Source organism: Scaptodrosophila lebanonensis, unplaced genomic scaffold, assembly GCF_003285725.1.
Source record: "Scaptodrosophila lebanonensis strain 11010-0011.00,11010-0021.00 unplaced genomic scaffold, SlebRS2 tig00000131-arrow-arrow-pilon, whole genome shotgun sequence".
NCBI lineage: Eukaryota > Metazoa > Arthropoda > Insecta > Diptera > Drosophilidae > Scaptodrosophila > Scaptodrosophila lebanonensis.
This window is the reverse complement of record NW_022060584.1, coordinates 1,414,142-1,431,887: the sequence shown is the minus strand read 5'-3', so window position 1 is coordinate 1,431,887 and position 17,746 is coordinate 1,414,142. Positions and strand designations below refer to the sequence as shown.

Sequence of the window (17,746 nt, the reverse complement as noted above, 5' to 3'; positions counted from 1 at the left end):
TAAAATTTTGTAAATATATAAACCATTCATAAAAAGTTATACTACTGCTTCAACTACTTGGTAGACACATTTCAACGAATCGTACGAAAATTTAAAATGCAAATAAATAAGCCGTTGAGCCAAAGAAAATAACAAAATACAGGAAGAACATCGACAAGCTGAGCAACGAACGCAATAAAACAAATAAATTATTTAACAAACACAGAACACGTAGAACGCCGCCAACACAGAAACGCACGCAAAAATGTTTAACAACAAAAAATTATTTAAAACATTGGCACCGACAGACAAACACAAACACTCACATAGTCAGCAAGATTTTAGAAAATCCGTATGGAAGAAAAAGGAACTCTGAAAACTGAAAATAGCTGTGCGAAGAGACAGATACAGAGACACATAAACGCAAAATGAGAATAATTCTGCGTTGACTTCCTCGACGACATCGTTGCAGTAAAATGTTGTTTAGAGATTCGAAGACAGCTCAGTTTGTTAGGAGACGATCGCCGAACGAGACCGCAGCAGAAAAAGATATTAAATGCTGTTAAGGAACGGCTAGTGGCTATATCGACACATACATATAAGTATCTATACATGTATCTATATCGATGAATGTGCTACCTGCTAGCTGTGTCAATTTTTGAGTGCGGAGCGCGGAAAAGTGAACAATCAACGATCAGATTATGTAAGTGCAGGCAGGCCAGTCCCATGGATAGGCCGCAATCTAAATGCGCAAAAGTTCAATACCAAATGCCACAAATATGCAAAACGAAAACCAATTGAAGTGCTTCTAAAAATAAACAAAATCTGAATTCAAGGGGGAATTCATGAATCGATCTAACAATACAAAAGAAAAAAGTTCAAGGCATTCAGTAAATAATCAATAAACACTTTTTTACCCTAAAATTTGCAAAGATTTTGCTACTGAAAAAGCGAATATAGGCAATAAACATGTCGAAAGCAAGAAAACTGTTTAAAAATAGTTCCGAAAGACGTTCTATAAAAATAAAAATCGTGCGCGTATGTCGCGTGTATGTCTGAGTGTCTGAGTGTTTGTGTCTCTAAGTCTGTGTGTGTGTGTGTCTGTGTGTCTGTGTGTGGCTCCCAGGGCATACGCAACAGCCGAGCGACAGCCACTTGAAGATGCCCAAAACAACGGGGCTGGCGATACTCATAATTACGAGTATATGTATTTCTTCTGCTGCAGTGACATATTTACAAACCCTATGGATAAGTGCAGTGCTCTTAAAATAGACTGAGAAATGCAACTGTGTACAACAATATTGCTTATACGCACTGTGTGCCCAAGACAAAGTAAGCCTGAATATTGAAGAATATGGATAAATCGAAATGCATCGCGCATTAGTTTTTTGTAAGCAGAGCTTTGAAAAGAAGAAAGCTAGTATTAGAATAAGGAAACACATACATTAACAAATACTCTACAAAAAATAATTCCTGAAGACAATTGCAGTTGTGTTTAATGTTAAAAAAAAGTCAATTAAATATTTAGATACTAAATATATTGCATTTTGTAAGCAATTAAATGAATGTCTTCGCTTTATCAATCAAACTTCATGTGATTGTTTTAAAAATTATATATATTTACGACATTTTTTAAAAAACTTTAATTTGAAATACATCTAATTCTGTTTTTACACGGTCTTTTTTACACAATTTTGATATAACACGGTTTGAAAATTACAAAGTGCATATACATTTCTTTAGAGATAAGGAACCAATCACCTATTTTTGCATATGAACAATGTCTTTTTTTATACGGCTGTTTCTGGAACCAATCTACCGTGTAAAAACAGAATTAAGTGTATTTAGCATTATAAAATAGTTAATGAACTTTGGATTAATATTCGAGTTACTATATTGTTATTAAAGAAGACATATCATAAAATTTTGTAGGGCCTTTCTTTGAAGAGATGAAAAAACGAAAGATTAATGAACAGCCAGAACTATTGAGAGAAGAGCACTATCATATTAATTCGTTAGAGATAATAAGTTTGATTAAAAACACCCCCTAAAACTAGTTTTATTTTTCTCACTTTTAGGAAGTAGGGACTAAATATACCGAATGAAATGCAGCCAACTAATTAGATCTGTCCCCTTCCTTCTCACTCTCTCTCTCTCTCTCTCTCTCTTTCTCTCACTCTCTCTTTATACCGGCTTGAGTATTTTTATAGTTTTGTGAATTATTTTCGTCAATATTGAATGCATGAACGCACAATAAACTATGTATTTTATCTCTTCTCTCGTTTTTCTCTGTTTTCCTTTGCTCTTGATAGCTGTGTCCTTTTGCCTACCTTCCCACTCCCTCTCTCTTCTTTAGCGTCGCTCTGTTTCTTTTAATGTTTTCTTTCTGTATTTTTGCAATCTTTGGCTAAATTGTTGTATATTTTATTTTATGTATATTTTTATTTTATTGAACTAACTTTTTGTCTAGCTTTCTAAATTTTATGGATTTTGCCTTACATATGGACAACCGAATTCTTTAACTCGCTGCACTCGCAACTGCTCTCTGCTGCATTTTGATTTGTCGTTATGAGAGCCACTTTTGTAAATATAAGCGATTGTAGTTTGCAACTCCCCGCTCTCTTTATTGCTCTGATCAATGATTCTCTTTGCACTCTCCTCTCAAGTATTGCGCTGTCTTTCTGTGCTCTTCCCCGGTATCTGCATCCATTCCACTCGGTCGCGTTGACAGCGCACGTTAATTGAACGATTCCGAAAGCATTTTTTATTTTCTTTTTTCTTTATTTTGCTTCATAAATAATAAAATCCATATGCATACACGTACAACGAATTTTAGCACACATTTTAGTTTTCTGTTTGCCAAAGAGTCTTTCGAATACAAACAAGAAAGGAATGCTAAAGTCGAGCAGGCTCAACTCTTAAATACCCTGTACCACCCCACAAAAAAGTAATTTAATTAATTAATTAATTAATTAATTTAATTAATTAACTAAATTAATTTAATTAATTAACTAAATATTAACTAATTAAATATAAAATATTCCATGCATGCATACATACATTTACATTTACATCAGAATCGTGCCTTATGCGTGTTTGTGTACTTGTACATATGTATGTATGTGTGCATTGGGCCTGGTTATATGGCTATAACTTTCTTTTCGATCATTCTATCATAATGAAACTTGGTATACGGATATATAATTATTAACCTAATGTGACTACCAAATTTAAGTTAAAAATTCCAAGAATTATGGGAGTTATAGAAAATTGGTAATAGGGGGGGAGTGGGGGGTTGGATCAGAAAAAATGAACAAACTCGTCCTTTCTCGGTCTCAGGAGAATCTGTATACCAAGTTTGGTTATTCTAGCTCTTATACTTTCGGAGATCCTTGCGTTCATACAGACAGACAGACAGACGGACAGACAGACGGACAGACGGTCAGACGGACAGACGGACATGGCTATATCGACTCGGCTTGTCATGCTGATCAAGAATATATATACTTTGTGGGGTCTACCAAGCCTCCTTCTGTGTGTTCCATGTGCACTCGCACAAAACTAATATACCCTTGTACCCTTTGGGTACAGGGTATAAATATTCAGACTAAATATAGATGTTTTATTCTCGGCGCAACTCTGGCGGCGTTTGGTCCGTTTTCTGCGCACAGACTTAATGCATTTTGCGTTTTGCAGCAAATATTATAGTTGTTGTTGTTGTTTTTTGTCTACTAGGGACTTGTCTAGAAATTAGGTGAGTTGAACAGCGAGTGCTAAAAATAATAACAGAATTACATACTCGTATGCATATAAAGAGCACTATTTTTGACATCTAGCTTAATTGCATATGAAGTCTTTTGAAGCGGAAATAATGGACATGAAAATATATATATTTGATTATATACATATATTCCATTTAATTAATTCCTTATTCATTTATTAATTATTATTTATTTTTAATATTATTTATAACTTTATTTTTACAAATTTATTTGTTCACTTCTTCATCTATTTATATTCTTCCTTTTTTGCTTTATTTAGTTTTTTACTCATATGTTTCTTTAGGTATTTATGTTTTTCTTATTTAATAATATATTTATTTCTTTTTATTTCGTAATGTATTTTTCCTCATTTATTTTTCTATATTTTTTATAACTTTATGTATTTATTTCGTTATGTACAAGCATTTCTTTATGTACATCTTCATTCATTTATCTGTAGTTCTTCATTTCCCCTTTTTTTTTTAGTTCTTCATTTTTGTCATTATTTATTTCATTTTTCATGTCTTTATTATTTCTGTTTTTGTATTGACAAGAAAACACAAAATTATGAAAACAAAAGGTGTTAAAAAATTGTAAATACCTTGCATTGTTGAATGTACAATAGCAATAGTTTAAAATAACATAAATATAAAAGAATATATTAAAATTTCAAAATAAAGAATCAAAACTTTAACTAAAATATTTTATCGCCAATTTGTTTAATAAGAAGTCTACTGTAAAGCCCATGTAAGTACCTAGATCGCGATACAACAATTCAAGATCGATAAGAAATGATAGAAAAGGCATACATAATGCTTTTCCAAATCAAATACTAATATAGAAGACTGTTTCGTCAAATATTCCAACACCCCAATAAACCTAAATTCCTGTTGCGTATTAACGCTGCATTTTTATTGCATCACAAAAATAAGTTTTCCAATTCTGTTCCATGTCTGGCACACAGCCATTCGAAGCAACAAGTAAACGAGTAAACAGTACCAGAACTAAGTAGAGACGACGACTACGACACCAGAAAACTATGACGACACAGCAATTGCTCAATAAAAATGTGCGCACAATGCCCAAATGGGTGGTGAGTAGCAAAACATGCGAATAACTATGTCTAAACGATCGAGAAATTCTAAAATAGAAATCTGTGCTTTCAAAACAGACTGAGGCGAATGAACGTATTGGTCCGAAACCGCCACCAACGCCTCCAAATGGCGCTGCGACTACCAATGGAACGACGCCGAAGGCGCCAGCACTGCCGCCAAAGACGAAAAATCAGCCGGAGCCAGACTATGAAGTCATTGAGTTCAGCAATCAGCAATACTCTAATGAGCCAATGAAGACAACAGTGATTCGAACTAAAACTCCAGGTGAGCTCCCTAATCTCTTGTTTCTAGTGTCATCCAATTTCTGTTTATTTTCCCATCGTTCACTTAATTATATATGTTATATATGTTAATTATTGTGCAGATTCTAAATGGCTTTATGGCAATCAATTAAAATTATTCGCATCGCGAATTATGTATTACCTCTCACAATTGGTAAACCATCAGTTGCTAGAAAGCTTGAAAACAATGCGAATTATGGAACGCCAATCAAAGTTTTGCGTTGCTTATCCATTTAGTAGAACTGTGTAGTAATACAATGGTTACACTCTTCTTTTTTAGACCGAGATCTATTTAAGCGGTATCTATTAGGCAGAGAAATAAAATAAAACGTCAGATTTCTACCCGTCAGATGTATTCATTATAGCTAATAACGACACACAAAGATCGGAAGATGGCTCAAATATTTCAGCAATTTTGGCGATTGAAGAACCATATATTTAATAGTTTATTTAAACGATTCAGTTAAAACTTAATTAGCCTTTATTTAACTTGCGGTAGAAGAGCGGTATCTATTGGCAAATCGTAAATATGTCGATCAGAGTTGACAATAGGAAGATAGAGGTGAACGAGGTTGCGACAAGTGAGATAACCTTTTACAGTTCTGTCTCAACAAGCATCCTCAAACAAACGAACAGGTGGTAGAACAAGTGATGTGAGAGCTTTGGCACCATCTGGCTATTATCCCATAGGAGCCGCTGAAAAATCAAATCATTATTGCGGGCTAGATTCTCTGCACATAATATGTCTACACATCAGATGTCTACATGTCAGAATCAATCAATTATATAATTCTAAATAATAATTCTTATGAATTAAGACACTTGACTGAATTTGTTCGCCTTCTGTTTTCAATAAATCAACAAAACAAAAAGAAAGCTCAGTCAGCTCAGTCCTACAATAACTTTATTTCTCTTCATTATAAATGACATAAGATCATATCATAAGTAAGATCTTTGTAACCAACGTTTGTAATTTTTGGTAATCACACCGTCAGTTCAAAATTTTGTTTATTTTATTTTCTGGCATTCTCTTTACAGAAAATAAGCTTAAATGCACATTGTGCGGCTCACAGAATCCCTGGGTTACTTGCGGCGAGTGCTCGGGTCAGTTGTTTTGCGCCTCTTGTGATGACATGTTCCACAAACACCCCAAACGCAAGAACCACGTGCGCAAGGCAAGCTGCAACGTTTTGTGCCTCTAGAAGTGCCCTCAAGCTAACCTTATTTTTATTTTTGTACAGGCCGTTGAGCAGGGTACACCACCTATACCACCAAAGGCTCAGGCGGGCGGGGCACCACCCGTTGCACCACCTCGACGTGGCAAACGCGGCCTGCTGACACCGTTTCTGGGTCGCAAGGAACAGGTACGCCTCTGCACGATTTCTTAAACAAATCAAAACAAAACAAACTCCGTACTACTATGCATACATAGAGATAATATATTGTGTGTGGGTACTTCCTCAAAATCCAACGTTGCGCTCTCCATTTTATCATTTAGTACCAGTTTGTAATTAATTTTTTATGCTTGAATAAAAACAACAAAAACCTTAATGCTGCCTGTCCAAAAAGAACAACAACAAACCTTACTGTATTTTCTCTTTCCATCAAAAACGAATCGGCCACAAACAACTCTCTTGCAGACGCAGACCACGGGCACGCCACCGCTGCCCCCGCCTTCGCCCACGCCCTCCCAAAAGTCAAGCTCTTGGCGTGGTCTTATGATGAACAGTCGTCCGCTGCCCGATCCACCCAAGCCGACACCCAGCGAGGGCGGTGGCTCATCGCGCTCGGGCACGCCCAAGTCTGTGTTCGATAACATACAGCGACCGCCCTCAGTGCAGCTTGAGAAGATCAAGAGCAAGGCCAGTGCCACGCTGGATCGCATGGCTATATTGCAGCAACGATATCGCCAGCATAAGGCGCAACAGGAGTTGGGGGGCTCGCGCAGCGATGTGGCCAGCGATCAGGTAAGTCTTCAATGTTACCCACTCGTAACGATCCCCTCATCATTGTTTCGTTTCGTATCGTCTCGTCTTTGTCTCTCTCTCTCTCTCTCTCTTTATCACTCAATCGTCACTCCCACGTCTGTGTCACATGTGTGTACATCTGTCGCAGCTATTGCCAAATGGTGGCACCTTTGAGCATTGGTCAAACATTTCACCATCGCCCTCGCATTTTCGTTCCGGCAGCATGTCATCCGGTTTGAATTCATCACATTTTGACCTATCGGATGATTCACACAATTTTCACAATTCCCTGTTGTTCCAACAACAACAACGACAGGCAGCGGGCGCTCAGCGTCGCCAAATGAGCACATCCGTCTTCAATTTGAACAGCTTAAACAGGCGACCTCCGACGGAGATGCAATCCAACGGCGCTTGGTTAGCTAATCAGCCCATGCAACAGGTAGGCGAACTAGACAACCCTATGAGAGGACTATTCTAACCATTTACCATCCAATCCAGGCACAATCTATGGCTCAGCTCAACTGTGCCGGCTGTCAGACTCGCCAACAGCCGGGTTGGCCCCAACAGCCGCGCCAGCAACCGCATATGCATCAGCATCCCGACGACTGGTCACAGTTTGGCTCACAACAGCAATTCAACCACTCAAATCTGTCACTAAATATGGGGCCCGGCTATCTGCCGCAACAGCATCAGCACTATCCACCGCCTGTATTCATGACACAGCGTGGCATAATGCCCAATATGTACCCACAAGGATATCCAGTCATGCATCCAGGTTGGTTGAACGCACGAACCCCAATGCCGAACCTTTTTCAATATTACTTTCATTGCAATTAGGTGTCATGGGAATGCCACCAGTAGCCGCCTCACGGGCTGCCTCACGACCACGCTACGCAGCTTCCCCTACGCCCAGTCGCAAGTCGCTCTCCATGCGGCGCAAGCGTAGCAGCTATGTGGATGATGAGCTAACGGATGACGAGGACTCCGACCAAGATGATCGGCGATCAATGGTATCGAATCGTTCGGGAATGACCAGCGCCTCACGCGCTCATCAACACCATCAACGTCAACGGCGCTTGTCGAGTGCCTCTCAATTCATAAATAACGGCAATGATGACATCGATAGTGAGCAGCGACATGGCCCGAGGCGACGTGATCGTCGTGGTTCTATTGCAAAATCCGTACAGAGTGAGTGGCTACCCGAGCGACGTGATTCGAGCGCCGGTGGTGGCACATTGAAACGCCAAACCGAGCCGCAAAAGCCCAGCCGTATCTACTCTGACCTTGAATCAGAAGGTTCGGCCGCACGGGCTCTGGTGCAGGCCAAGATACAGCAGAAGCTCAAAGAGACGGAACCGCATAAGGCCAAAAAGACAGAAGCGAAGCCCAAGCGTGAAATGAAAGACGAAAACACACAAGCCGCAGCGGTTGTCCAAAAGGTGCCACACAGAGAAAACACAACCGCTCCAGCCCCAGCAGGTAGTTCTGAAAGTGAGGAAGAGTACGAGGAGGTGGTGGAAGAGGTGTCACAATCCGAAAGTGAAACAGAACAATCTAAGCCCGCGCCAGAACTGATTCCGACACAAGCTACAAATGGCCCAGAAAATGCAGCCGAGGTGGAGGCGGACGGAGATGATCTTGGACCGCCACCATCAACACCGGATCATGAATGGGAATGCGAGTTCTGTACATTTGTCAATGAATCAAATATCAAAATCTGTGCAATTTGCTGTAAGACTCCCAGCAAGCCGCCCGAGAAACCTAAGTCCAAAACCACACCCACAGCTGCCAAGGTTGAACCTAAGCCCGCAACGACTGCTGCTATTCAGGTATCCGCGACCCCAAAACCTGAGGTGAAGCTCGTTCGCAAGTCTTCTATGAAATCATCGAAACCCATTGAAAAACCTTCAAGCACTACTAGCACAGTAAACAACCATAAAGCAACCACCTCGACAAGTTCAACGAACACGTCTGCGAAAGCTGCTGCAAAACCGGCGACGACTGCAACTGGAGAGTCAGCTAGCGCATTGGCCAAGGGCTTCATACACAAAGGTAGGATACTGAAGAAAATCTCATTTTTCGAGGGTACCAAGGCCTAAAATCGAACCCCCACACAATATCAAGACTAATTTTATGACACTGCAAGAAATTCAAATTTACTTGTAAGCCCTACAATTAACGCATTTATTAAAACTGAACCGAAATACAAAGTATGCCCAACTAAACCACATGGAGTTTTGATTTTATTGGTCCTTTGGTAGCCTTCTGTTAAGATTGTTGAAACATTAAAGTTCTTAATTATACAGACTCCGTTGAGAACATTTGGAATACTTTAGATGAAAGTATTCAGGCACAAGCGGAGCAGGTGCTTAAGCAAGCTCAAAAGGTTTCGACGGGATGTGGGGGCACTCCACCCAGGGAGCTTCCCACTGCTGAAGAGGCAAGAGAAGCGAGAGAAATGGGCACTTCACCGCCTCCACAGAGCATATCCACACAAGTACTTAATATTTCAATTGTGGCATGAACAGTTCTGGCTAAAAAGTTTATTTGTAGACCTACGATGCTCTGCCTTTTCGTCGTGAATCGGTGCCTGCCCAGACAGAAGAGCCCACAGCCGTCCCACAGGAGCGTTTTCGGACGCCTGAGCCGCCTAAAATGGAACGTCGTCCCTACTACCGCAGCAGCTCTCAGCTCCAGCAGGAAAACGATCGGTATCGTAGTTCCAATGACTTACGGTACAACAACGAAGGATATGGTGCTCTTGAGCATTATAACGCAAGCCAGTGGACAAAGCGTCCTAACTTTATAAGCGATCTAAAAACATTGCAGCATGTAAGTTGGACGAGATAGTGCTGTTCACCTCTCTACTATTCAAAAGACAACATATTTTGCAGCAAACTTCGTCACCCTTCGACTTACCCCACGAACCTTTCGCCTACAAGCATGAACCGGCTCGCGACCCTGAAACAGAGCTACACATCATACTCAAGGAACTTGAGCTGTACAAGTTCACTGTGGAGGAGCTTGAGGCGGCACTCAAGTACTGTGGTCCCGAAACACATCCCATTCAATGGTTGCGTGAGAACTGGCACAAGTTAGTCTCAACCGTGCAGAGTCTGGCCACAAAGTACGGACAGGAGCGAGCAGAGAACACTATTGGTACCGTGTCGCAGAACGAAGCACGCGAAGCACTGCGTAGTTCAAGTGGAAATGTTTGGCAGGCCGTCGCCGATTGCATACAGCAACGCCAGCAAAAGTTTCGTAAGCTCTCCAGTAAGGGCAACTTCCTGAGGGACGACATTGTGAATGCGTTGACGGCACATCAAGGTAATTTGGATCAGGCGCTGTTGGAATTGAATCGTACACAACTCAAACCATTTCTAATGCGCATCTGGGGCTCGCCAAATGGCGTGGATAATGAAAGTGGCATCTTAGATACCAAGTCGGGTTAGTTTGTAGTTTTTACTCTCATCATCATATCACTTTTGACACTCTCCTTCATCTTTTCTTTCTCTTTCTCGCTGCTTGTGCCTGCGCAGATATACAAGATTTTTTAAACACCCATGCTTTGGATTGCTTGCAACCACCACAGGCGGCTGGTGAGAGTCCCGCCATCGCCAATCCATTTGACGCCCCATACATTGACGACATTGACCACAGCCCTTCCAAGTCCGCATATGCCACGCCCAGTCCATATCAACTAGAAGACAGCACGCTGAAGAATCTCGAGATCCTCATAGGCAATATGGAACAGAATCAAGCCAAACAGAACCAAGAAGTATTGCGTTCGATTGAGACAATGCTAGAAACCTTTAAAGGAAAACCCGAGCAGGACTATGAGACAGATCCAGAAGTTATGCGAATACTCACAAAGAGCCCCATCAGTGCACCAAAAGCTCCTCTACTCGTCGAAGATAGGTCCACCGACGATGTCAAGAACTTTGTGTGGCAACACATTCAAGAAATAGTGCCTAATTTAGTACAGCAAGTGGAGCAGGAGCTAATGGAACGTCCAGAAGGCCAACAAACCGATGAGGTTCCTGAGGTACCTGTCGTCAAAGTTCCCACCCCACCGCCTGTGGACCCTAGCATTTATATCATGGAAGAAGTGATCAAGCCTAATCTTAGGGAAGCCTCAATACGAGAAGAACTGCCACCAAATTTCATTTATGCAACAGAAATAGCCAATTTCAAGTTAGAGTTTGACCGAGGCTCGGAAACTACGCATCAGCCAGAATGGGAACCCGACGATCTGAACGACGCAGATAATATTGTATACATGAGTTATTTAGCTCCAAAAGAAGTGGCTGCGGAATCTAAAGAATCGCCTCAAAAATTGCCTCAAGCTGAAACTCTGGAAGACCAATCACCTAATAAAGCAGCTGCTGAGACGACAACTTCGCAGATAGAATCTGAAAATGGAACCAAAACAATTAAAGATATAAACACCCCTGAAGTCTTAACAACAGAGTCTCCAGCAGCAATTACAACAGAAACTATGAAAGCTTCGCTCCAATCAGAAATCATAGCGGGAGAAAAAACAAAATCTAATGATATTCCAACCGATAATCATGCAGTACAGGAAGATGATAAGCCAAGCACAAGCAGGGAAGCTAATAGAAGAAATAAAAGATCACAGCTACCAAGAAAGGGCCGTACACGTGATCAAAGCCAAAAGCCTACCAACCGAACTAAACTTTCAAAAGGCATTACAGATAAAAAGAAAGAAAGCAATACAGACAATGCGGAAAAACCAGGAGAATCCTCAACTAATGATGTTGAATCGTTACAAACCGATGAACCTAAAGACACCCCTAGACAGACAGAAATAAATGAATCGGCTCAGACGAAATCCGACGAAACAGCAAACAATGAGATTGTTGAACTACAGACCGATTCACAAGTCGAAACACAAGCAGTTCTAAATGAGACCGAAACCGATACTTTAGCAAAAATAGTACAGCATACTCCTACAGGCGAAGTACCCCTTGTTAAGGTAGAACCTGTGCAAGAAGTACAAGTTGGTGATGCAGTTGAAGCAGTTCCAGAAATAGTACAGCATATTCCTGTAGTCGAAGCACCCCTTATTAAGGCAGAACCTTTGCCGGAAGTACAAGTTGGTGATGGAGTTGAAGCAGTCCCAGCACAAATAAAGCCTTTACAGGAGCCGCAAAAAACAGAGCCAATTGAATCGAACTCAGTTCCAAACGAAATAACTGAAAATAGCGAAGTGCTTCCACCTCACACCGACTCAGTTGATATTGTAACAGAAGAAATTAAGATGATTGAAGCCGAGGCACAATCACGAGCAGATGAGCCCGCATTAGACAGTCAAGAACAAATATTCATAGAAGATGAGGTTCCTGCATCTGAAGTAAGACCCACGGCGAATAACGTACCGGAACCAATAACTGATTCTCAATTGGCATCAAATGAGGTGTCTGAGATACAAGAAGAGGAAACTCCTACATCAGTAGCGGCAGTTGAGCGAAAACGCAGTCCTAAGCGGTTTTCAAAAATACCTGTGAGAACACAAAGTACCAACAGCCTGCGCAGTGAAAGCAAAGTGAATAAACAAGTCCCCACAACAAGTGGCACACAAGAACATAACGAAAATGCTGACACCACTGCAGAAGAAACAGCTGCCGAAGAAACTACCCAGACTCAACATGAAGACAGGAGTTTGGAAACGATACAAAGCAACGCTAAACCTATTACAAGCATGGTAGAGCCCGTACCCTCAATTTCTACACCAGCTGCCATTAGTCCAGTTGAGTCTGAAGAAGTCTTTGAAGATGCTGCCGAATTCAGCAGCACCGAAGAAGTGCGGGCGCAAGACGAGGTCACATCGGAGGCAGAACTCTATAGCTTGGATAGTGATGAGCAGACTACCGAGCAGCGCGATAACACCCGTTCGCCAGAAAGCGAAGTGCTGCTTGTGCTGAATTCGGCCGAGGTAGCACAGGAATCTACCATAGCTAAGTCGACCAGCAGTGCCACAGTTAATTCGCATTCCAGTCACTCGGACTCTACCAAAATGGTATTGAAGGAGTTTATACCATCTGGTGATCCTTCGAAGCAAAATCTAAGTGAACTAGTGGAAGACACGCAGCGTCTAATTAAGCAAATGCGGGAGGAGATCAGCATGGACGAATTTGAGTCCACTGACGACGACTACTCAGAAGACTATTCCGATGAGTACGACGAGGGCGAGGAAGAGGAGTGGTATGACAGTGAGGGCGACGAAGAAGGCGATTATGATGACGAAGATGGCACAACATATGACGAACAAACTCCATTTATTGAAGATGCCTCAAGTGGTGCAGCAAGACTGGAAAATGGGGAGGAGGAGGGCACAGAAATTGAGGACATATTAGAAGAAACGGAGAATGAAGATGACGAAGAGGAAACTGGACAGGCCCCGCATGAAACAGTCATGACAACATCTATCGCCACATCCACAAACCATGAACCTGTGGTACATGAACTCACTGAGATTGTTTCACCCACAGTACTGGACGCCGTCATAACAGCAATGATTCCTACTGCTTCGGAGACCATTGATGGCGTTCCAACAACTCAAGTAATGGAGACAGCTGAAACAGTAGCGAACTCCTCAACTCTACCTGCCGTTGAAGTCATAAACATGGTCGAGCCAAACGCATTGCCTATAGTACCTGAACCAGTCATAGCTGATTCTGAAAGTCGTCCAGCTGAGATGCCAGCTGACATCGTCCTTGAGGCCCAACAACCTGAAGAACAGACTGTGGATGAGTCTAACGCCCTACCCATTACTTCCCCACCCCCTATAGCTGACTCCGAAAGTCGACCCATGGAACTTCCCACAGAAACCGTTTTAGAGGAGCCAAAAAAGGTAACCCCAACCACAACAAATAACAAACAAAAGACAAACAAAAAAGCCAACAACACAGAGGGGTCTAGCACCTCCAAAAGCAGCACAACAGTCAATAAGACAACCAAATCCACAGCCAGCAAAATACCTAAGCCCACAAACGAACCAAACACTACCTTAGTCAACAAAAAAGTGCCCCTGCGCTCAAAATCATTTTCGGGTCCCCCCACTCCCATGGGCATTTCCTCTGTAAAACGCATACAGCAGGAATATCTGCAAAAGCAGGGTCTCTCAAGCACTGGCCCGACGCACAGTCGGGTACCCACTTTCGTGCCCAAGAAGACCATCAGTGACGCCATCAATAAATTCAACAAACCAACCACTGACGGTCCTAGTACTAGCAGTGCTGCTGCAGCGGCTGTTAACGCTCTCTTCAAGACTCGTACACAACCACGCATACCTAAGAAGAAATACCACGAGACCTGTTTCTCAGACGATGATTACGAGACCTCCACAGCCGAAGAGGATACGAGTGATGATTTAGCCTCTGCCCCCACCAAAGCTGAACTGCTGCAGCGTAAGCTTAGCATACCCGTCTTTCGGGCATATCCAAGCGTTCAGGAACAGGTTATAGAGGATCCAGCGGTGTGTAGAACTCGAGTAGTGTGACAGTAAATCTCTGATACCAGTGAGTATCCTCTTTTTTCCCAGGTACTTGCACGAAAATATGTGGATCAGGACCTAGTCTCCAATATAGCCGAGGCCCAAATCGCCGCCACATTGGTTAACATGAAGTTCCAAGAGGATGTGGCGCTCTGGGCAGCCAAGGAGTGCTCGGACCTGGATCAAGCCATAGCCATGCTGCAACAAGAGTGCGAACTATGTATGAACATGTATCCCATGAACCAGATCGTATCTATGCTGAAGTGCACGCACAAGTGTTGCAAGCAATGCGCCAAAAGTTACTTCACTGTTCAGGTAAATAACGGGAGTCTGCATTTACCTTTCTGTGTTTTCGTAATCATATCTCGTTAATTCATGATAAAGTCAGATATAAAGATGTTCTTGGAGGAGATGTCCAAGCAGTTTGATGACAGCACTAGCCTTCAATATATCTCATTCTAGAATACAAGTAGTGTTCAAAAATGGAATCAGAATCAATTCTTTCCTTTTGGACTTTGTGGGTTTATAAGTTGGCTTCTAGTATTGCAGCCTGGTCCTTGACATAAAAGTTCCTTTGATTCTTTTCTCCTGCTTTAGTCTGCAAATATTTTCACATCTTGTCTCACTATACTTGTAGATATAATATTTATCTTTTCATATATAGTTTGTTTATCGTTAAATACTGTCTCACATTTTTTGTACTTTGTCATTAATATTAAGATATATACTTCTTCCATATAGATAACGGATCGCAGCATCAATGACTGCAGCTGTCCTTATTGCAAATTGCCAGAGCTGAGCAGCGAATCGCTGCACGAGGACGATCATTTGGAATACTTCTCCAATTTGGATATCTTTCTCAAGAATATTTTGGACTCGGATGTGCATGAACTGTTTCAGCGCAAGCTGCGGGATCGCACGCTTCTTCAGGATCCAAACTTCAAGTGGTGCATACAATGCTCCTCCGGTTTCTTTGCACGACCCAAGCAGAAGCGCTTGATATGCCCCGACTGTGGATCAGTCACCTGCGCTCAGTGCCGCAAGCCCTGGGAGAAACAGCACGAGGGCAGCAGCTGCGAGGCCTATCTGGAGTGGAAACGCGTCAACGATCCCGAATTACAGGCACAAGGTGTTCAGGAGCATTTGGCCCAGCATGGCATCGACTGTCCCAAGTGCAAGTTTAGATATTCGCTGGCTAGGTAGGACAGACTATCAACCCTCACTATAAGCTGCGAGGCTCCTCTACAACTTTCGTTTTCAATTCCAGAGGCGGCTGCATGCATTTCACCTGCACTCAGTGCAAGTTCGAGTTCTGCTATGGCTGCGCACGTCCCTTCATGATGGGCGCCAAGTGCAATGTTTCGTCGTACTGCGCCAAACTGGGACTTCATGCCCATCATCCGCGCAACTGTCTCTTCTACTTGCGCGACAAAATACCGATGCAGCTTCAGTTTCTACTGAAGGAGCAGAACGTCAGCTTCGATACCGTGGCCATCGAGCTAAGAGATGAACCGAGTAGCTCGGCAACAGCGCGTGCCTCGGCACGTTGTCCCATACCGCTACAAAAGGAGACACCACAGGGTCTGGTGGACACCGTCTGTAATAGCGAGGTGCCCGAAAAACATGCGGGCATGTGCCGGTAAGACAAACAATCCAATAAATCCATATACATATGTTACATGCAGAACAAAGTGCTCTGCTCGAAAAATTGCATTTAAATACAAGTTAAGGCTAATTTTTGTTTCTTTTTAAAACAACTGATTACATCCTGTTCCTAAGAGGCATATAAGGTTTGTGAAGAATGCCAAATCTATATAAATTCTTGATCATCATAACCATAAGCGCCAATTCAGCCAAGTCTGTCTGCCTTCTTTTGAACAACAGTTCCACCCCCTTGTTCTTTTTGTTTGGGTATTTCACTCTCGGGCTTAGTCGACTGTAGCATTCTCTCTTCTTAGAAATTTCGATCCTAAAATCTTTAATCGTTCTCCCCTTTTTGAAAGGAAAGCAAATCATTCATAGAACTACCAGCTTATATTCATTAAATAATGTTATAGTTACAGGTTGTGTGTCTTAAATGAAAGGTCTTTTAGTTTATGGGATATCTTCATTACTCTACAAAATATTTTTGTTAAGCTTACAATTACTTACCCTTTTATTTCCCAGCACCCACTATGTAGAGTATTTGGCTGCCAAGGTGGCGAAGGCCGGCATAGATCCTTTGCCCATTTTCGATCTGACAGACTGCGTACAGGAGCTGCGAAGACGTGGCATAGCCCTGCCCGAACGCGGACCCTGGGACACCGATGAGATCTACAAAAACATGTGCTCTGAGGTCAGTTCTTGTGCTGTCTATCTATTAAAATTTTATCATTTTATATGTATATATCTGGCTCTCTACTTGTAGGTAATCAAAAAGAATATTCCACTGAAATCCGCCTGAATAAATAGGAATCTCCGAGGAGGAAATGCTCGGCGGCTGGAGGCTGGCACTTATTAGGCGACTGGCTTACTACTGCAGTTCTTCATTAGTTTTATGATTTATGCCAAATTTTTCATAGACATTTTTATATACATTGTAGACAGATTATACCTACCACATACACCTAACATATTTACATGCCTCCACACTATACTATACATATACTGTGTGTTTACGATATACTCGTACATGACTTATTTGTTTAGTTATAAGCGATTGAAAATAGTTTCCCACACACCAGGCACAAACCATTAATGAAAATAAACCCATTACATGTGGCGTTGAGTGCACAAATAAAAAAAATACCATAAGCACGTGTTGTCTGGGCATTAATAGTATATAAATACCATATACATACATGTATGGGGTCGGAGATGCTTCCTTACATACTTTTCATAAGCCTAATATACGCTCTTTACCCTTGGGGTACACGCTATAAATATTAACTTATGATGCCCCCCACCAGAACTAATCATAGCGTAAGCTTAGCTCATTAAAAAGTAGGAAATGGTTGGAGGATTGTAAAAGTAAGTCTCTGATGCCAGCAAGTATCTTATTATTCCAGGTGTTCACACAAAAATATGTGGACCTACTCTCCAATCCTCTCAATCCAACAGAAGAGGCTGGGCCCAAAAATTAAAACAA

General features: G+C 41.8%; 1 protein-coding gene across 8 annotated transcripts; it reads left to right on the top strand.

Annotated features, from left to right (window-relative positions):
- The first annotated feature begins 506 nt into the window (after positions 1–506).
- LOC115629049 (E3 ubiquitin-protein ligase RNF31) lies at positions 507–17,415 on the top strand. Of its 8 annotated transcripts, none has more exons than XM_030525357.1 (18): positions 507–682; positions 4,705–4,833; positions 4,912–5,119; positions 6,175–6,311; positions 6,378–6,500; positions 6,777–7,103; positions 7,252–7,542; positions 7,602–7,878; positions 7,941–9,155; positions 9,410–9,600; positions 9,657–9,935; positions 9,998–10,430; positions 10,643–14,601; positions 14,668–14,934; positions 15,361–15,818; positions 15,887–16,258; positions 16,786–16,954; positions 17,027–17,415. In XM_030525357.1, exons 2-18 carry the CDS (start codon positions 4,780–4,782, stop codon positions 17,060–17,062), a joined length of 8,796 nt encoding a protein of 2,931 aa, XP_030381217.1. In that variant the 5' UTR covers positions 507–682; positions 4,705–4,779; the 3' UTR covers positions 17,063–17,415. The 8 variants fall into 8 exon arrangements, with proteins under 8 accessions (XP_030381217.1, XP_030381210.1, XP_030381211.1 ...); XM_030525350.1 differs by having other exon boundaries at positions 4,891–5,119; positions 9,998–10,550; XM_030525351.1 differs by having other exon boundaries at positions 9,998–10,550; positions 17,027–17,062.
- The last annotated feature ends 331 nt before the right edge of the window (positions 17,416–17,746 follow it).

Coding starts and splice junctions, on each gene's coding strand:
- LOC115629049 (XM_030525350.1), top strand. CDS start 4,780: ATGACGACACAGCAATTGCTCAATAAAAATGTGCGCACAATGCCCAAA. Junction 6,501..6,776: donor TTCTGGGTCGCAAGGAACAG/GTACGCCTCTGC, acceptor ACTCTCTTGCAG/ACGCAGACCACGGGCACGCC. Junction 16,955..17,026: donor ACAAAAACATGTGCTCTGAG/GTCAGTTCTTGT, acceptor CTCTACTTGTAG/GTAATCAAAAAGAATATTCC.